The 21,679-nt window shown below is 42.2% G+C and overlaps 1 protein-coding gene across 2 annotated transcripts in view; it reads left to right on the top strand.

The window, feature by feature from the left end:
* Positions 1 to 19,780, top strand: part of chchd3a (coiled-coil-helix-coiled-coil-helix domain containing 3a) — a 62,637-nt gene extending 42,857 nt beyond the window's left edge. The window contains exons 7-10 of one of the 2 annotated variants that reach the window (XM_018671020.2): positions 3,000 to 3,070; positions 15,247 to 15,382; positions 15,610 to 15,650; positions 19,049 to 19,780. In XM_018671020.2, the coding sequence (XP_018526536.1) occupies positions 3,000 to 3,070; positions 15,247 to 15,382; positions 15,610 to 15,650; positions 19,049 to 19,058 (258 nt within the window). In that variant the 3' untranslated portion in view covers positions 19,059 to 19,780. The remainder of the gene's footprint in view (positions 1 to 2,999; positions 3,071 to 15,246; positions 15,383 to 15,609; positions 15,651 to 19,048) is intronic. The other variant, XM_018671022.2, reaches the window with a different exon arrangement.
* The last annotated feature ends 1,899 nt before the right edge of the window (positions 19,781 to 21,679 follow it).

Genomic DNA, 21,679 nt, shown 5'->3' with positions numbered 1-21,679 from the left:
GGCCCTCCTGCTCAGCAGCAGATAAGAGAAAGAAGCCATCGGTACAGGGAGTTATTTGTTTTATTCATTAAAAATTAGAGGCTTTTTCTCTAAATTGAGCTGGAGCCTGTGTTGGGGTGCAGCTTCTATCTTCTCCATATCGCTGCAGTGCATTAGCAGTAATGACTTAATTTGTCTATGACATCCCCCACAATCGTCGTGTTTGGCTTCAGATGAGCTAAAAACCATGTGGAAAGTAAATAGAGTAAATAGGATGAAAATAAACAGAAACACAGTTTTATTCAAGAACTTGATTGCACATGGGGATATACACAGTAGCACCTTCCTGTCGCTTCACGGTTCTGTTAATACACTGACAAAGATTTTCTTCTCTATGATCAAAAAATATCATTCTGTGAGACTTAAATCAAGGTTGTGTTTTACAGCTCCTAAATGTTTTTTTTGTTTTGTTTTGTCAAGGGAGGAATGTTTTCAACCAAACTAAGCATGGTCTCTTTTGTCAGGGCTAATATCAGGTCAGGGCTACTCTCTAAATCAGTTGGGGCAACAGCAGGAAATCACAATTTGAGACCACTCAGTAATCACACAAATTACACAATTACACAATTTTGTCTGGTGGTGAACTTGTTTTTTTTTTCCCTTCCTTTTTTGTGTGGCACTGTTTATATCCAACCACCACTGTTTGTGTAGACTCTTTTGGCAGCATGTCCATGTCCACATGCTGTGTGTGTTAGTACCTTGTGTGTATGTGAATGCATGTGCATTTTTTTTGTGTGTGTGTGTGTATTGTAAGTGCTCCTGCAATCATTGTCACACATGGCCTTTTGTCCTCCCAGGTGGATTAGTGCGCTAATTAGTGCCAGCTCTGCCATTTAGGCAGGTATTATTACCTTATACTTAGTATTCCAGACAGAAATCCAAATCCAGCCCTTTCTGTCTCCCTCTTTCTCTTCCAATGGCTCAATCTCAGCACCCAGGAGAAGTCTTATTCTTGCCTCTTTAGCAGCCCCCAAAATCTCTTTTCAGTCTTTCTTTATCTGTGAATAAGCTTCTCTTTTAAATCCTCTTCCTTAGCTCTTGACAGTTTCTTTGTCTACACTAAAAACCACTTGATTCAAGGCCAGGAGGGCACAGATACAGCATGAGCTTACAAGTTAACTCTTAAACTTTGGAAATGCTCTTTTACTGTGTTTTACATGCAAACTAATGTCGGCCTGAGCGACAGCTGCCGTGGGTTGGCACAGTATTTAGACCCCTTTTGATTTTGTCCTACAGGATGTTCTGAAATGTGCGTACTTTCCAGTAATGATAAAGTGAGAACTTTTTTTTTTCCAATGCTTGAAATTATTACAACTGACTGTCACTTATACCCCTTTGCAAATTCATGCCTGAACAGATAACGGACTATAAGGAGGGTTTCCTGGACTTTGTGACTTAATTTTTACTCATGGGACATGAGACATCAATCATTTCCAGTCAATTAAATTTGACGCACTTGGACTTGACACATATCAGGAGTGATAAAAGGATACAAAATGTGTCTGTAAAAGTGTTGTCCTGCAGAAGAAGCAGAAGTCCTGAATATGTATAGCAATAAGGCAGTTGTTTCAGTACAATACATATAACATATCAAGTATTTAAAGTATATGCTATCTGTACATCTGAAAATGTGGTTTTGTGTTGTTATGTTCATAGTGATGTTAAAAATAAATAGATAAAAAATTTAAAATGATATCCATAACTGTAAACTGTGAAAAAAGTGACTCTGACTCCTGCTAAACCCTTTGTATGAGTGTCCATCCAGATGAAGAGGACTCAAAAATGTATCAGACCTTTTGTCAGCGTTGTCATGTCCCATCTTCTTTTAGCTCTACAACACATGACTATTGATCTTTTCAGCAGCGCAGTTCATTCCTATTGATCTTTTCTGAACTATGATGAATGTCTTCCCTGCAAGGAGGTTAAGTTAGGGCAGATAGGACCAAGAGGCTTACATTTATCACATTTCTAATGCAGCTATAATTCATGCACCAAGCTGATTGTGTCTCCTAACAACCCAACGGGGAATGGCACAAAACTTCTAATTTGACTGATGTTGTAGGAAATACAGTCATATTTTGTGAATTATTCTTTTTATGTGCAGGTTTAAGTATTGTTAGTGTCTTCTTAATCTGAGGACATTGGCAGTGGTAGACATTCGCTCATTTAGTCCATGGATCAAACCTCATACGACTCAATCAAGCTGTCCATCACACTTTATGACCTCTCACCATTTGATCATAAATGTGCATAGCAGCCACTGAGGGCTGACAAAACCGATCTTTGTAAAGTAGTATAAATGGTGTAGAAGCTGGGTTATATGACTGTGTTTGAGGAGGTAATTCAGGTTGAGTGGTCCTGCTATGGGTTCATTTGCTATGGGTCACCAGGGTATTATGACTGGTGGTCTGTACGTTGTTGACCAGCGACCCTCTGACCTTACAGGATTGCTGCCTGTTATTACAGCGGCCTTTTTGTGGGAGGATAAGTGCAAACGCACACATATACACGAGCAAATACCCATAATTCACACACTCACACAAAGAGGAAAGCATAGTGTGCGCACACACTCAAAATGACATAAGAATAGAAAAATCTCATAACCTACATACAGCAGAGTGCTCGCCTCCATGTTGTGGACAATAAACCCAAGTGGTAAGAGACCTCTGCCCTTAATATCCCTCTCAATCAAGTTTTAATGAAGTTTGAGCAATGGCAGTTTAAGTTGTGTAGGCTCAACTGCACTGTACGTAGGAATAAATCAGATCTAAACTGTTAAGAGGTGTCACACTGATGATTTTTTTTTTTCTTTTATTACTCTAAATAGCTTCAACTTGAGAGGTGGGAATGTGAATAAATTGGATGGACTTTTTAATATAGAGATTACAATCACATTTCCATGCATTTCTCACACTTACAAGTTTCTTTGTCTGTTTCTTCTCTTTTTTTCTTTTTTGCAGAGCACTCAGTTCTACAAGGTCACCACAGAGAACTACCACAAAGCTGCAGACCAAGTGAATGCCAAGTTCAAGTAAGTTCAGACAGTTGATACAAGGTAAAGCAAAGGCTTCTGGTTTTCTTGCTTTACAAATTATTTGTTTACAAAAAGTCTGTCTATGCTAACACAGAGAAGGTTTATGATCTTTGACCTTTGTGAGCATGAAGAAAGAAAAACGATGCCTTCACAAAACATTAGAAGTCCATGTGGACTGACTAGTGACTGCACTATTGAATTATGCTAGCCACATCCTAACCTACATCTTTCAATCAGAACCACATTAGCCCGGCCCATTAGCTGATGTTGATGATGCGGTTCACTGATAAGCCTGATTGTATGTTGATGATAGCTGACAGCGCTTTTCTTGTGCTCTTTTAATATTTTGTTGTTTATTGGCTGAGTTTATTGCGTAAATGTTTATCTTTTCTCAACCAGACTGGGGTCAAACGGGATTATCAAATAATTTGTAGTGTTTTTATAGTATGGCCAGCATTTAAATTAACAAGACCTCTGTGCTGCAGAAAAGGATTCTACTTTCAAATATTGTAGTCTTTTCCTTTTTTCTTACAGTACAAGTTCTACCAGTCTTTGCACCACACCTTGCAGTGAAAGGAATGATTACTTAATTGAGGCTATTAGCAGAGGAGATAATATTAAACATCCAAGTGGTCATGAATGTAGTACATATCCGACACGTATATGTAACTCAAGAAGATGCAGAATCCCTTCCCATCCGTGTTCCATCTGTCTTCTTAATAAGAGGCCATTAGACTCCATAGTAATGTAGGGAAAGTGGATGAAGAGCCCACAGGAGGTGGGGCAAGAATGGGCCCTGGCTCTGAGCTCTCCTCCAGGGAGGCTATGCTAATTGTGTTAGCTTGTCATTAGCCAGTGCTAACACCGGGATCATTGTCTCCCTCAGAAATGCTGGAAGGTGATTAGCCCAGTCCACCGGGGATTTAGCGCTAGACTGGTGGAAGCCGGAGCTGAGACTTTCCAAATCACATTAAAGAAAAAAAAACTGGAATAACATTAGTGCTAAATGACAGCGCTAACTGCGAGTGAGCGTCAGGCTAATGTTCGGGTAGTCATGTGACACAGGCCTTTGCGCGGAGAGCAGTGATTGGTGGATTGGATTATAGGAGGTGCATTAGCAGGGTTGTGACTGGATTACAATGGTGGAGCGGTAGAGGAGGGGGGAGTATCTGTGCATGTATATGTCTGTGTGTGCTAATGAAATGGCGGGAAGGTCTGGTCTTACAAGACAGGGGCAGGGATGCATTGAGGAGATGGGAGCAGAGGGTTAATTGGATTTAACAGGGTGTGTTTGGCCCATCTTTGTTTACGTGTGTGAGTTCATGCGTGATGGTGTATGTTTGTACGCACTCAAATGTTGAACATCTTTTATGAACATAATATGCGCGCCTTCCCTCAGAGCTCTCTCTCATGACAGAGACCCTGCATAGATAAGATGCTATCTGTGGCCTTTGTTGAATAATGGAAGGAAATATTTTTTGTCTCACACAGGCTTTTGATTTCCTCAAAGTTGAAAATGTCCCCCAGAGCGAAAAGAAAAAGACCAAGCCGAGGTCTTATCCACACTTGATAGAATTACCATTTGATATGTTAATGTGAGGATGTTATAAAGTGTGGGAGATGACATCTTTCCTATTAGAATGTCTTCATTTCCCCACTCTAGCTCATGTCGGTGCAGCTGTAACAAGAGTGATAGTACTCCAGGGATTGATTAGTGTTAAGGCTGTGGTTTATTATAGTAAAAGAGAAGATGTGTGAGACCAGAAGAGGTCGTCTGTCAAGGGTTATAACATCTGTATATATGCTTTTGGAAGATTTAATCAGGAATTTTGGTTTATTTGAGTTTGCCATGTGCACATGACATTAGGTCAGTTGGGAGTTTGTGTCTGTAGGGTAAAGCTGTTATTGCTTTGTGGCATCAGGATCGGGAAAAGATGGGAAAAATTAGGTCTCAAGAGTGAATGGGATTTGGGAGGAATGTATGTGTTACAGCTACATATAGCACCTGTTCTTACACAGGTTCTTTGGTTTGATGTTCTGTAATAGTGAACATGGGAAATAATTACTTTGGTTTGAAACAAGATATGTGGGGAAAGTGATTTGATCGAGACAAGATATTCTTGGGAGCAAAAAAACACACTGAAATGACATTCTTGAATGTCTCTGTCTAGTGTCAGAAATAGTCTTGCCTTTTTGGGTAGATTTGGTTTTTGATATACACAAGTTAACAATGTCGTTTACAAACAGGTTTCAGCAGGTAGCTGGTGCACATATTACATCCATACAGCAGCAGTGGTACAGTATGGTCATTTTCCTTGGCAGTGTTGAAAGAAATAAATTAAAGTGTGAGAGGTGGGTACTCAAGGGACAGAAGGGTGTGTGTGTGTGCGTGTGTCTTTGTGCAATACGAGTTTGTGTATGTGTGTACTTTTCTTGCGTAGGTGTGCGGTACAGCTGTTCCCTGCCGTTCTCCTGCAGTATTCCCACCAGAGTTTTCGGAGAATGATGGAGCTCTCCCAACCGGAACGCTACTGCATCACCGTGACCTCATTACATCCACACACATACAATCATACACTTCCAAAAAACACACACACATATACATATACAGTATATATAGGAAGACACACACATATCTGCCTTCTTTCACAGCTTCCCACAGCTATGATTTTGCACATAAGGCCAGAGCAATATAGATATGAGAAGTATTTCTGCATCATACTTCAACAACAACTTTAACCCATAAAAATATGGGCACTTGAACAATATTGTCTGAAGTTAAAATGAACAAATACTGCTAAAACTGTAAATATTTCTTGTCCTAGTGTTAGAAATTGTTGCTATGAATCATAAACTGCAGGGTATTGACCTGCTCTCAAAGACCCAGACAGCGTACAGTTCTTCTGCAAGTGCGTAAATATACACAACATGGAACAGATAATGTAACAACATAGTATGTTAGACACACGCACATACACATGTAAGACCAAAGCTTTTATTCACTTTCCCTGTGACACTGACTCTAGATAAGAGTTCCCAGTTGCCTGTGGAAAAGGAGGCTATCTCTCGCTGCACCTGATTTATATGCTGTCACCTCCACCACTAGTTGTTTATCCAAGTCTGATGCATTATCACACTGTCCAGCTCTGAATGCGTGACCTTTACTGCACTACATGTATGTATGCATGCGTGCGCGCGTGTGTGTGAATATCTGCATTGGACTGCGGGTGCTTGTGGAACGTCCCAACAGGCTGCAGTGACCAAGCGGGGTTTTAGTTTGAAACGCAAACTGACAGGCATGGAGGAAAATGATAGATGTGAGATTATGCGGAATAAGATGAAACGTGGGGGAATGAAAGAACAGCGGCATAGTCCTAAGCCCTCCTGTCACTGCTAACCTTTGGTGGGGTTTTGGGCTTTCTTTGTCGAAGCCGGTCATTCTGTGTTTGTCCGGAGGTCCCTGCAGAATAGAGACGGGACATCACATATTGGTGAATAGGTGGGTCTGACAAGTCTGTGTTATACTGAAGGATTGAGACAATGTTTCCACCACCTCCCAAAAGTCTCTTGGACTCCTGTAAGTTTTCTGCCTTGATAATGAAATGTGTCATAAGATCCAAAAAGGAAGAGTATTTTCACACTTTCACGCTTTCGTGTGTCTAATGCAAGCATTTTCCCACCCCCCTCCCTCCCTATACAGTTGGCCACAGAGAATAAAATCTCATTTTTGTCTGTCACTTCTCTGTCTCTCCTCTCCTCCCTCAGGCTACACATTCACTCCCTTTGTCTGTTGTTGTTGTTTTTTTAAAACTCTTTTGAATAAATCTTTTCAATTTTTAATCCAATTGACAATAACAGCAGCCACCGTCCTTGCTTCGTTTCTCCCCGCGCATGCACGCGAAAGGTGGAATGAGTAGGCGTGGAGCAAAACTTGTTGAATGGCCCATTGTTTGCCTTGCCTGAGTGAAGATGACCACACCTGACAGTCTGTACTCTCCTCCATACCATGTGGGAGAAAAGTGCAGCCCACTCATCCCTCTTTCAGCCACTTATAACCATAAACATTTCAGGAATAAACGACTTCAACAACCCTTCATCTGCCTTTATTTATTTATCTGTGTTAATATAATGCCCAATATTCGCAGCAAACTCCTCAGCAATGAAGATGCTGCTTGTCAAAAGTTTTCAGTGTTTAATTTTTTTAAATGTTGTCAAATTAGTTGTATCAAGCCCTCATTTCTTCAGTTTCTTAATTTCCTACAAATCAATGCTACTTCTCAAATGGTGGTGGACACAAACTTCCCATGCAACCTAATGCAATCAAACACAATAGCCCTGCAACAAAAGTATTGCAGGACTATTGCGTTGTGCATTTGTCTCCTCTTTCACGTTACTGCAGAGGATAAATGCGCTGGAGAAAATCCAGCAAAATCCACCCTGCTGCTACTAAATGTAAATAAGGTGCAGAGGCAGGTAGAGGCTTTCCATTTTCTTGGCAGTGCTCCTGTTTGTTTAAGGGAATAATACTGATGTCCCAAAATTAATGAAGTAATGATTTATTGATGTTTAATTGCAGCAAGCTGCACTTTTAATTACTTAAAAATGACAGGAATTAATTTAGCAGGCGAGTCATTGCCAAGCACTTCAGTTGTTGGCGTAGTGGTGTTTTTTTTCTGCAAGGTAGGACAGACTGAGCTGCGCTCTGACACTCTGACATCCCCTCCACTCCCTCCACCCCCCACCCCCTTCAGGTGAGGGTGAACCACAATTCCGTAGCTAGGCAACCCAGGCATAGGGACAAGATGGTGGTCAGCTGAGGAGACAGAAGTCAATAACTGCTTTAAAAGCTCTTCTTTCGGCCTTAAGAGCTCCGCGGCGCTGGCGGTAAAAAGCACACACAATTCGAGGGACCTGCGTGGGCATATTCACGGACACACAATGCACATACACACCTTTTAGTGGCTGATTTAGTGACTTTGGAAACCCACTCACAGCTTTTATTGCCTTTCTGAATTATTTGGGATTTTTTCATATAGTGAGCACCATAGTGGCATGAATGATGGTGCAGAAAATAACTGACATGTAGCATTTTGTGGCTACACAGAGACTATGTTCTGTGCGTTTACCAAGCACAAACCACTACCACTCATCATTTGAATGTCCCCTGTAATTTCAAGGTATCTCTCACAAGGGATGTTATAACATAAGTTTGTGAAATATCTCAATCATGTCCTCTGCATGAGGCCAGTCCCCCCATAAGAGTGTGTATAAAGAGGGGTCAGAGAGGACACGCGCTCCCTCTCTTTTTTCTCTCCCTCTCTCATCCCTCTTTGTCTCCCTCACTGCTCACTTAGGAGCAGTGTTTTCTGTCTTAATTTAAATCTTTCTCGCTCGCTCCCTCTTTGTTATCATCTGCTTCTGCCTCCCTCACTCACTCATGCACTCTCTCTCCATCCTTCGGCAGTCTTTTATCTGTCACACTTTTCTTGATTTTTGTCTCTCTCTCTCTCTCTCTCTGTGTCCGTTCCTCCCTCTCCCCCCTCTCTCTCTTCCCCTTTTCCTCTCTCCTTTTCTCTCTCATTCAATTTCTTATCCATGCTGATGGATTTCACTGCAGGGGGTCACTCAGGTCTGTTTTTAAAAAGCAGCGTGAGCAAAACGTGTGTCATTTTTCTCCTTAACTGGATCATTTGTATTTATTTACCCCCCTCAGTACTGACGCCTGCATTAACTAGAGAGAACATGAGGGCTTTTTAAGGGGGAACTGGCACCCACCCCTTAACCCTATTAACCCCTAAGTGGACCCAAATGATGATAAATAGACAATGTGGTGATTGGGAACTCAATCTGGTGGCAGGCTAGGGTAATCCATACTGTCGATGGATCTACACTGTGTGTGGTTTGTGTGTATCTGTGTAGGGTGGGTTTTGGTGTGCTGGGGGGGGGGGCAAAAAAGGGGGGTAGGGATGAGGTAAGGTGATTTCTAGCATGTGTGAAACCTGACTAAATCAGACCATAAATGGCTTCTTCCTGTTCTTGGTCAAGTGCTTTTTAATCATAATAGGATGATAACTCTGTTAGTAGTCATATGAAAACAGAACAAATGGCTTCCTCTAGTAAAGGACTGCTTTTATATACAGAAGAGTCCTATAAAATGGAAAGGCAGCAATTCCTCAACAACAACAAATATTTTCTTTTATTAAAAAAAAAAAACAAGCAGAATGCATATTGACACATTTTGCATTTTAATCTTAACAGTGTGGAGTACTCACGCGTCAGAGTAGTAATCGTTTTCATTTTGCGGGCATTTTATGCCCTTTTTCGATTGCACCAGTAGAAAGGAAATGAGGGAGAGACGAGTGTAACAGACTTGAATTGCAGCTGTTGCAGTGATAAAACTCGACTCGAATGTCAGGACCTGTTGCAAGGACCTCACTTTGGTTGTTTACTCAAGTTTTGCTGGACCGTGCCCGACACAGCAGCAAACACTAGGAAGTTTGTCTGTGGACTCTCCACTGTCTATCTGCACAGAATGGCTCATTAGGGCACTGGGACTGCTCTTTTAATATTACTAACATTACCATTTTTGCCGAGAATTACAGCATAAGTTCAGCTCCTCAAAATGTCAACTTAACTTTAACATTAGCTGCTGATGGATCCACTTTCTCTATTCTAAGATGATATTAGTGAGGCTAATCCTGTCATAACCACAACATTATTAAACAGTTTGCCTTTGCATTTGTTTTGAGATAAATTCACTGTGTAAACATTTATTGGAATTACCTTGTGACAGGTTTTCTTTTAGCAGTGGTTGTGAAATCTATTTGTCATATCTAATCCCTTTCTTGTAATTAAACTTCATTACAACATGTTGGAAAAAGTATTGTTCAAGTGAGAGCCAGAGCTTGAGCAGATAAACACATTCTGCTTTTCATTGGTAATAAGTGATTTTCACTACTGTACTGCACTACTACTATTTATTTTATATTCAGCCCTTGTCCACTGCTGCTGCTGTTCCAGATCTAGTATGCTAAAAGGAGAAAGCAGTGCTGTTATTGGAGTTGGAGTGAAAACTTTTACAAAAACCCACAGTCATTTTGTGCAATCAATACTTCTTTTTGCAGGGGACAGTTTAATGCTGTCAAGTACTAGAGTGGACAATCTTTGTCTGTATGCCTGTACGTCCTTTTGGGCATTTTTGTATGTGCTTTTCTTTGTCTTTTTTCCAAGTTGTAACCTATCTCAAATTATGACAGATGAACGTACATGTTTCCAGATGTATCTCGCACTTTGTTCAACTATTGGAGCATGTTGTATCCCTAACAGAGATCTATGAATGTCATTTTAGTGCACAGCTCTACATTGTTACAGCAGATGGTAGTCATGGTCAATATAAGCTGGTTTAAAAAATGGACTGATACCGTTGCTCACACCCTCTATTGGCATAACACATGTATACTGTATGAAAATCCCAACATCGATCTCAATACATCCCCCTTCTCACAGTCAATATGTTCTTTGAAGAATGGAGCTGTGGCCATAAACCCATTGGAATATGTCCCCTTCATGGAAATGTGCTGACCGGTGCAGCAGGAGGTTTGAAAGAAGGGGATTGTATTAAATGATATAGGGACACCTTGAGGAGGGAGATGGACAGTGAGAGGGAGGGAGCAGGTAATCTGTTCTGCTTTATTACATGTTAAATGGGACACATTCACCCTCTCATTTCATTCCTGCCCCTCCCCTCAGCCTCCTTTTCTGTTCTCTCCAAAAGGAAACTTTACAAAGGAAGTGAGAAGAGGGCTTTAAGAACTTCCTCCGCCTCTCTTTCTCCTCTCTTTTCTAATATTCTCTCTCCACAGACAACCCCTCATCTTTTTCCATGCTCTCTTTCCTGTCCCCTGTCTCTCGAATGCATGCTGGCCGTCTCCATCTCACTTACTCCAATAAAAGCGTCTCTGCTTTACCTCTCTCTGCTTTTTGATTTATGACACAGAGCTGAGAAACTGTTATGTAGGTATCTATACCAACCTCCTCCGTTTCATTCCTCCCTTAATCAGTGAAGGCAATAGCTCTGTGTGTGTGTGTGTGTGTGTGTGTGTGTGTGTGGTGTGTGTGTGTGTGTGTGTGTGTGTGTGTTGGTGGTTGGGGGCTGGGTTAGATAAGGTGATGTTATAGAGACCTTTACTGCTGCTGATGGCACGAAGCGAGACCCCTATATGACTGTTTAGATTTACTGTCTCTAGAGTGTACGGGTGCAGCGCACGCACACATGCAGGGTGCAAATAATAACCAACTGTATCTGGCTAGATGTCTGTGTTTGTTTCAGAGTCTCCCCTTCCACATGGAGTTTTATTAAATATCCCATGAACCACTGGGGATTGAAGGAGGGAATAAAGGAGAGAGGAATAGATGGCAGATTGAGATAGTGAAAAAAGGGAGAGTGAGAGAAAGAGAAGGGGGGAATAAGACATTTATTGGCAATGTCTGGCTTTATAACTTGCAGAATAATCTTTTGATTTGTGTGCGTAGACATTTATGGTGTAGCATTATTATAATTTCTGTCTGCATTACTCCGTGTAGCATGCATGGGTAATGAACATGCAAGTGTGTGTGTGTTTTTCTGTCTATGTTGAGTGATGTGTGCGATGGCGATACAGGTAAAGAGCAGCAGTGTAACCATGACGGCTTATATCCCAAGACGGGGTCACAAGATGAATCTAAGGGGTCAGGAGATAAGAAAACAAAATTCTCTAAATGTTGGTTCTGTTTTGTGAATTTTTCTGTAGTTTTACATTTTGTAGCTTCTAAAAATGATTCAAATTTAGCTCACAACACATGGAAGTGCATGTGATGAGGGGTCATAAGTAAACATTGCCTCATAAAAAAGGGGGCCAGAAGAAGAAGTTTGGAAACTACTGGCCAATACAAAAAGCACTATACCTTACTTTACTGATAACTGACCCAGCAACACCAGAACCTGTCAACCAAGACTCCAGTTCTACAGTATAACCAAACCAGGGCTTGACCAATGTCAAATGCCTCAAGCCCTCACCCCTTTTTTTTTCATTTCCGGTATATCATTTCAGAAAGGGGAAAAAAGCGATTTTGCTTTGGGAATGTGACACAGGGTCCCTGTTTATGAATGCCTTTCTACTCAGGTTACATGGGAACTGGATGATTCATTGCTGTTTTCAACTATATTTATAACTATACCCTATGGTTCCCACAGTGGAGTCTATGTTGTGTCCACTTTAAGTCTACTTTGAACTATTTGGCTATGAAGACAGCATGTACAATCTAATATTTGTTTTGTTTTGTTGTGTATTTAATGTTGTTATGTAGTGGTGATAAATGAAGATTTACCTGAGGCCAATAACTAACTTGAAAAACAAAAGACTTCTTTTTTCAGATAGTATTGATCAGCTTTGAAATGACCACATTCAAGTGACCTATAGAAGTATATCATTTTCTCTGATACATTGAGTTGTTGAGTAAAATAAATGTGCGTAAGTTTCACTCATAAAGGGTATAAAAGGATGATGATCTAGTGGGTATGGTTTATAGCCTGTTCATGATATAACATGTCTATCATATTTGCATATGCCCACCCTGCTGCATAGCGCTATAGCAGTTTCACTGTAGTAAATGACCTGAGTGCACCTGATGTAAAAGTGAGGGGGAAGGGAGTGAGGGGAGGTTGAAGTCTTTCCCCACCAGCTCCGTGTGGTTGGCAGCATGAACTTAATGTTAATCTTAATGATAGATGATAGAGGATGCAGCGTGCCGCGAGAGTGTGTGTGACAGTGTTATTGTCTCCATGATTAACTCAACCACCATCTCAGTCCCTTTTCTCACAGAGAGCCAGAGAGCAAGCAAAAATAGAAGTACCACTGTCTAGTTCCTCATCAAGAAATGCTCTTCATTTCAGTCTACCCCCCCACCCCACCCCATCCCCTCTCTCTCTCTCTCTCTCTCTCTCTCTCTCTCTCTCTCTCCTCTCTCTCTCCCTCCCTTCCTGTGTCCTCCTTTCTCTCTCTCTCAGAGGCCATTACTGGTGATAAACACTGCGGTTTGTATCAGCAGGATGCACCTGGCATTAACGCAAATGCTTAAGAAAGTAATTAGCGGGTGTATGTGGCTCCTCTCGTCCCCGTAGATGCCCATAGGCGGTGTAATAAATGAGCTCCAGGATCCATAGGAACGGGGGACGGCAGCGATTTCTGCTCGCGCCGCTGTCATCGTTCAATACCCTGACGCAGAGCAATGGCCTTGTCATGCCTCCTAGCAAATGACTGAATTTCTCCCCCGATGGATCCACAAAACGTAGAACCTTTGCTACACACCCAACGTCATAATGTCCCAGCTGGCACTCAAAGTTCTAAATGCCAGGAGTTATTCAGGGTATAGACTGACCATGGAATCAACCAATCAAGTTTATTGATTAGTCTTACTACTATTGTGAGTACCAAATTGTCACAAATTGTCACTGACCTGTGCTTACAAGGACTATAGATTTTTCCTATCTCCCTCTACAAATATGACCATATGGACATATGTACATGTCTTCTCTGCACCAGTTTCCTGCTGCAATGCACCCTGGGTAATGACCCATGCGACCAATCCCCTGCTTTGAATCCAACAGGGGGTAATTTCTCACTCCAGGGGGCAAATCAAACATCTGATTCTGACTACAGGGGCTCAGCTTCACCCCCCAATATTCCTTTGAGATCTGCCAGAGTTGCTGACGGGCAAAATCCCTTTCTCCTTTCACACCCGTGTGAGGCGTGTTTAGTGGGGCAGATGGAGTGTCCTGAGCACTGGTGTGAACAAAACGATGACACCACCATTAGCATAATAGCCCTAGCATGTGCACGCATTGTCATTATGGTTTTTTATGGGGTGTGTGAAGAGACAGACAAAAGCAGTTAGCGCCAGGCAAGGCACCAGCGCTGGTGGTACTTTCCACTGCTTAGACTGGCTAAAGGATGCAACTCTTGCATACGTCCTGCGAAAGTCCCATTTAAATGCACTGAAGTTTAGCGTAGCACCCATCATTAGAAGCACTAGCATCTGGATCATACCAGTGAGTAGCAGTAGAGCTGCAGCAGACATCAAGGACAGACTTGAGTGTGCTAAGCTAGTGATGTGAAGCCTATAACCAGACAATCTGCTTTCAGTTTACAACAGCAACCTCCTCTTGGATGCTAAAAGAATTTGACATTTAAACCAGTCCAAGGTGATAGCTACCCAGTTTGTAAATGGTTGACACTTTCAGGGAGCCATTCTGAATCAATGGATGGATTCCTTAATACCTGGTAGCGTGGTCAATAGCCCTCTTCCTTTTTAAATGGTTTTTAGTGGTAAGACATAAGAGGGACTAATTAACAGGAAGGTATACTTAGCTTGCCTGTAATTTTAACCCCATCATCATTATCATCATCACAATAAATAAGCCTTTTTGCTTTTTCTAGATTAAACCAGGGCTCTCCCTTGTTTTGCTCTGCATTACACATTGATTTGCAGGTTTAGCTTCTCTTCCATTCAGTCCCATGGCACTGATGGATCTCCTTTTTCAGGGGCTGAAGCCACTGCCGGGCGATTTATTTTACGCCCTCTTATTGTCCGTCATTCCACAACCCTCCGGCCTCTGTGTCGATATGCTGTAATGCACACATCGACACGGTCATCACAGCAGGCTCTGGAGGTTGGATTGACCTTTGACCTTCCTCCCAGCAGATACAGTAAAGTTGATTCTTGCTTCAGGTATTTTTGACCGGCCTGACAGTAATGATAGAAAAGACAGGGGGGGAGTGCATATATACTGTGGACTGCAGTATAGTTCAGTATGCTCCAACAATGCCTGAGCTCCCTTGAGAGAAAATGACTGTCGATATGCTCATTTCCCAGACCAGCAATATGTCTTTATTCTTCTCTTCTTGTTCTCGAACTCTGTATCTCATACTCATTTTGCCAGTCCATCTGCATCGCCCATCTTTATGTTCATTGTTCGACCTTTTGTTCTGCCATTTTTGATTCTTTTCTCTCACACACATATAGCACTTTTTACACTTTTATCCTTTCTCCTTAACTCTCATGCCTGGCTCTCCTTTTTGGCACCCTATTTTTCCCCATTGTCACACTACTTCTTCCCCCTCTTCTCGCACCCGCAGACGGTACGAGGTGTATCCAGTGTGCGCAGACCTGCAGGGCCAGATCCTCGCATGCTACAAGGAGAACGTTGGAAAAACCCTTAACTGCTCCAACATAGCAGCCCGTTACCTACAGTGTGTCAACAACGCCAAACAGGTGCGTATTCACAGAGGCTATTTATCTTTTATCATTTGTCATATCTCATATAAACATAATTTGACACAGTACACTCTTTTGCATATGAATGTTATGTATATGTATATTGCATGCTAGTTGAGTGAAATGAATGAGCATGAATGAATGTGCATGTGAGGAAAATACATCAACGTGAACTTGAATCCGTAAAAACCCTCCAAAATAATTCTTTTTCTCCCCTTCTGAAGAATGACAAGTATGTGCATGCACCCTCATGGACAGATGATATGTAAGTCATAGCGTCACTTAATCCTGTAGTGTGGCTTTCAGTTGAATTGATGTTTGTGTTACAAAGTGTGTGTGTTAGCTACAGCAGATGTCATTGGCCTCATAGATGTGTATGGTAGCTGCATTAGAACAGTCATAGCCTTTTTAAATGTCTAAATGAATTAATATTATACACACACACATACACACTAGCATCAATTTACATGCACCAGCCCTTTGCATTTAGACAGGGGAATATAATTTCCACAGGGCTACTGGCGCCTGAGTAAAGCTCACTCTAAATAGCCAGTTTAAACGTTCCGGTATATTTCCATAATACCTGCTGACACAGGCGTTCCCCCGACTGTCTCCATGTGTGTGTTTTAATGTAATAAGGCCGAGGGAGTAGCTGCCACTAGTTGGATACCATTGTCCTCTGCGTGCTCTCTCTTTTCATTGTCAAGTAGAAATGTTTTTGTTGCCTTGCATCCCCCACGGTCACACACTATATGGTAATAGTAATGTCACTCAGGTTGATATTAACTTGATTCCCCTTCTCTCTCTTTGCAATATGTAACATCCATTGCCCCCCAAAAAGGCTCAATTTACATTCATAGAGCTTTTCTATTAGATTTTTTTTTTTTTCTTTAACAATTGCATTGTTTTCCCCAGAAATGAGGCAAACTAAGTTCTGTGCCTCCCGCTCACTCTCGTGGGTATTAGTATTAGATCTAAAAGTCAGATGCAGGCAGATTTTTAAGCTATACATCATGTAAATTGCACAATGTTTTATTCATTGTGTGGACGCGTGCGTGTGTGCGTTTAAGAGAGCTACCTGTAGCCTCGTCAAGATTCAGCAAGGGTGCGTTCACAGTCCGGATGCTGTTATGATCTTGTAAATTGTTTGGAAGCAAGCCTGAGACGATATGGTAATCTACTTGTGTTTATCACCCTGCGGCAATCACAGCACACTCCTGTTCATCTGCGCTTATCTGCCTAAGACTTGCTTTTAAAGTCATTAGGTGCAAAAGGAACAGTTCTGTGATAAGGCTTTAAAGGAATAATGTGCAGAATTACACAGCTGACAAAATGGGAGGGGGGAGGAGGAATGAAGAAGGATTGATATGAGCCATTGCAGCTTCATGATTAGGATGTTTACACAGTTTTATCAGAGCTGAGCAGGAAGCCACACTGAGAACATCTGTCAGAGGACACCAGTTTGACCTCTGGAGGTCAGGAGATCCAAACACGCCCTCTAATAGCCGTCTCTCATCTTTTTGCCCTCTCTGTCCAGGACATTCAATAACGTAGCTCAGACAGAGAAATCTCCTTCTCCTTCTTTGTCCTTGCCCTTCAAATCTGAAACTCAACTGAAAACTGCAGCACCATGGGGTATAGATATGGATGTCCAAGATGCCAGCTCACTGAGGATAAAAACCAAATCCCCCAAATCTCAGTTTAACAACACTGACCCCTCAACTGGAGTCAGTGGAGACAGAGGCGTTGTCAGCCGCCCGGCCTGTCACTGATAATTAGCGTCCTTATTGCCACAGTCGGAGATAACATTTAGACCCACTTTCGCTGTCTTTTGCGCCCTTTTTGCCCCGCCGCCGTCCCTCCTTCACTGCCTCTGTCCACTATCCCTTCATCCCCTAGTCACATTTCTAATGCATTCAGCACTTAACAGGTCCAGATAGCAAACAGTGAGGAAAGAGGCAGTCGGAGGACAGATAAAGTCTCTCTTTCTCTCTCCCTCTCCCTCTATGAATAAGAGTTTATCGCGGAGGCCGATCTCTCCATCCACCGCTCGCATCCTCATTCCATATTCTCGCCGCATGACCGCCTCTTGCTCCCTATCTTTCCCTTCTCCACTTCATTTTTTAGACTGACCCTTCCATCTCCTTTTTACTCTCCAAGGGCTGAGCTCAGAGTCCTGTTTGCGGTTTCAAAGGGTGTTATGTTTGCAAAGACTGAAATGAAAGAGGAGTCGGCTCGTGTAACTGCTCCAACATCGTCTTTACTGCAGACAGCATGTCAATCAGTGTCCCATTTAAGTATACTTTACGATGTGATCTGTCATTTCAGCACTTATGTCAGTAAATCTTGACTAAGTGCACCCTTTTGCTTTTGATTTAACAGATGTGTTCATGGTTATTTTTAAGGATAATTCCAGTTCATTACTACTTGAGTCTTATTTTTGTTGGGCTGTCAGCCTGCTAGTAAGAGACACGAGCAGTCAGAGGATAACACACTTAAACAAAAGGGATTTTTACCAACATTTCAGATTCTCTCAGTTTGGGTTTTTACCTCCAAATAAAGATGATCTGACTAACCTGTTGACCTCAAGTCTATTAGGGATGCATTCATGCTAACATTTCCTCTCCCTAATCCCTAATTGATCTGCTTAAAGCTACACTGTGGAGTTTTTGAGGACCAGTAGCATTATAAAGTTTTCATTTGTACAGTCTAGATAGAGGTATGCCCTTGCATGTGTGGGGGATACACATTCCTTCAGATAGCTTTACACAAATCAATTGATGAACCTTGAGGATACACACAGTGCTTTTTGGTGAGAGTGTAAACACAAGCTTGTTTGTTTGTTTACAAGAATCCTCACCAGAGCACCTTTAATAAGATCAATATCTGCACTGATGTGTGTTGGATTGGTGCTTCTCTAATATTTTTTTGCCCATTGCAGTTCATTGTAGTGATGCTGCCATGTTCCCAGATCCCAGCAGTTACCTTGGCACTGCAGATGGTGTTATAATAGAAGACTAGATATAATGGCAGCCATAACCACACAAAATAAGACCTGAGTTTTAATGAAGTGGAATCCTCTTTTCTGTGTTTTCTTCAAAGTCTGCTTTTTGTCTCAACCTGCACATTACAGAGTGGAGGGAATGCTAGGAGAAACTGTTTTTATCGATAACCATTTTACGGTCAGATCAATAGTGTGGAAAATGAACTCTGATTTCTTTGGAGTAATGAAATGTTACAGACATGGACTGCATCTTATTCACAACGCCAGTATTAAGTTGGTCAGTGAGGAAGAGGATATTTTTCTTTCTTACTTTCTCTCTTCCATGTGTCCCTTGTTTCTTTCATTTTTCCTTCACTCATCTTCTCTTAGGCAGTTTTCATCCAGCGGCATCAGCTGCAATAGGCCAGCTCAAATGGTTATTGACACGGACTGCAGGGGATTTGTGGTTGCACTTATCACTAACATGGAATCCACTGCCCTCCGGTCCTTACTCCACTTCTCAAACTCACTCCACCCTCCTCCCTTTTGTTGGACTCGCAGTCCTTCCTCTCTCTTTCTCATCTCTCCTGCATGACATAACATCTTTCTCTTTTGATTTGATTTTATTTGTGTTTTATTTGTCTCTTTAACAACCTTCTCCTCTATGTTTTTGTCTGCAGAACAAGCTGAGGACCGGGGGTTAAAGAAGAGAGAGGAGGACAGAGAGAGCAATGAAGAGTTTATTGTGTGGGATTACTGATTATCGACCGACTTACAGACAGACAGACCAAACCTGGAGTGGAGGAGGAGAGGAATGAATCAGCACTGGCACACACACACCCTCAAAAAAAACAAAAAAAAAAACACCCTGTGACCACACCAGACTAGAGGCATCAAACACAGCAGCACCTCGAACGAGAAATAGACACCCTCTCCCTCAATTCTTATCTCCCCTCCCCTCCTCTCTCTCGTACCCTTCGTCTATCTCTCCCGTGAGAATGGCAGAGGCGGCGATACTGTCCGCCATTTTGGAGACACGGCGGTGATCTATACGGGACCCGGTGGGCCTGAGCTCGCCTCACTGAAAGGACAAAGATGAACCGAAACCACCTCAACAAAGTCAACCACCTGTGTTGCAAACCACTTGGACCCATCCCACTCAATCAACAACACCCTTAGGAAAATAAAAGTCTATTTTTACTAATTTAAGTCAGTCCTATTCTCTTGTCATTCATTGTTTTCCACTGTCCTGTACACAAATACACATGTACGCATCTGTTTCTTCTCTGCATCTGTTCGTGTGAGTTTGTGTTATGTTAATAATGTAACGATCTGCGTGTTGAGTATTCATCCAGACCAGCACTTGTGACAATGTCTGATCAGAGGAAATAAAAGACGAAACGATGCAGGAACTGCTGTTGAACTTTTCTCCATAAATATTCAGCGGGCTCCGTCTCTCGAGTGTGAGTGTGTGCGCCGCGCCCACGTGTGTGTGTGTGTTTTATGCTAATTACAGGAAGCATTGTACATCTTTGATGGATACGCGGGCCTTGTGTTGTCACGACGACATTTTTCCAAACAGAGTGAATGAGCCCAAGAGATGGAGTGGGGGGGGGGGGTATTCGTCCCAGATGTTCTGGTTCATCATCTATCTTTCTCTCTGTTTTGTCTCTGTCTGTCTGTCTTTATATAGCTTTGTGTGAATCCTCTGCGCGCTCTAGCTATTCAGTGAAAGGAGCAGGGATCTTTACCTCTTCCTTATCTGCTCATTGTCCCGCTTTCCTTTCACTTATCTACTTCTTTCTGCCCCCCCCCCTTCTGGAGTGTGCTCAGTCTCCCAGGCTAATGTTGCCTTGGAGGAGACGGGCTTCTCCACGCTGTCTGCACTCTGCCAGACTCTGGGTTGGGTTTTAACAGGATAGACAGACACTGTATGTATGTGTGTGTTTGGTTTGACAGTGTGTATGTGTGGGTGGGGTAGTAATGCAGCCGTCCACACACTTTTTATAGATGTGTGTGTGTGTGTGTGTGTGTGTGTGTGTGTGGACATTTGACGCCTCTACCTCTTCTGAGTCCCAGGGACACCATCTGGGTTTGATGTGGAGGCAGGTGATCACAGACGAGACATTATCTTAATTCTGCATCAGAAGAAGAAAGTGTGTGTGATGGACAGAGCAGGGGAGTGAGTGAGAGAGGCAGCGTGTGTGTGTGTGTGTGTGTGTATTAGTGTGTGCGTGCAAGCATGTGATTGGCTGTGACTAATCCCCCCTCTGTCTGTCAGTCAGCTGCCCTTTTGCTTTTTGACTTTCCGAGTCTCGTGAGGGGTTAGGGGTTGACTTCTATTATACAGCGTGTGTGTGTGTGTGTGAGTGAGCGAGGAGTTGGGGATAATGTGTATTGGAGTTCATGGCAGGTGTTTCTCCACAGAGCAGACTAAGCCCTGCATTTTATTTTTTCCTCCATCTCTCTTCCCACTTGTTTTTCCTCTCTGTGCCTGACAAACACATGGCTCATCTGTTTGACCCAGAGCCTCTGAGCCAAGATAAGTGATTTAACGGTGTATACTGTCTGTAACAAGATTATATCCCCTCTAATATAATTAAAAGCATGATTATAGAATCATGAGATCTAAACATGGGGCTCCCCTTTTCCTCTGAAAGGCCTCTGCCATGACCTTAACAACCTCTCTAAATGAAAATACTCCATTTCAACAAAAGCTAGAGAGTTGCTGTTGCATCCCCACTTCCAAAGTCACAAAGAAGATGCATTTTGAGAGTATTTTTCTTCTTTTGCTTGATGTATTGCCTGAGAAACGGTCTATTAAGAAAGGACATAATGCAGGGATGGGATAATTCAAAGTTAATGTAGTGCTATATTAGCTGGAATCTGTATAAACACCTTCTGAAGCCAAAGTTAAAATTGTTCATTTATCAGGTGGTAGAAGTAATGAGACTTGGATGTAAAGAAATGTTTTCTGGGAATAAATAATGAAATAAATGTTCATAATAACAGAAGGGGAGCTGGGCAGACAAAAAAGACTTTTTCCATTTCAGTGTGACTGTGCATGAGATGTCCTTGAGCCTCTAAATTCTGAGGCGAAGCTGTGCGGCAGCATCAGGCAGTGTGCAGATTGTTTCAGAGTTCTTCAGGGGTCCTCAAGGCTGCTGGCTGTGAGGTCAGAGGGACAGAGGCAGAGGAGAGTGAGGATGAGCGCAAACATTGAAATACAGTTTTTAGAAAAAGTAAATCAGGTGAAGGTGAGTCAAATTATTTTTTTCCCATTGAATGGACAGGTGTAAATAAACACAAGT

Source organism: Lates calcarifer, linkage group LG18 (genome assembly GCF_001640805.2).
Source record: "Lates calcarifer isolate ASB-BC8 linkage group LG18, TLL_Latcal_v3, whole genome shotgun sequence".
Classification (NCBI taxonomy): Eukaryota; Metazoa; Chordata; class Actinopteri; family Centropomidae; genus Lates; species Lates calcarifer.
This window is presented reverse-complemented; position numbering and strand designations above follow the sequence as displayed.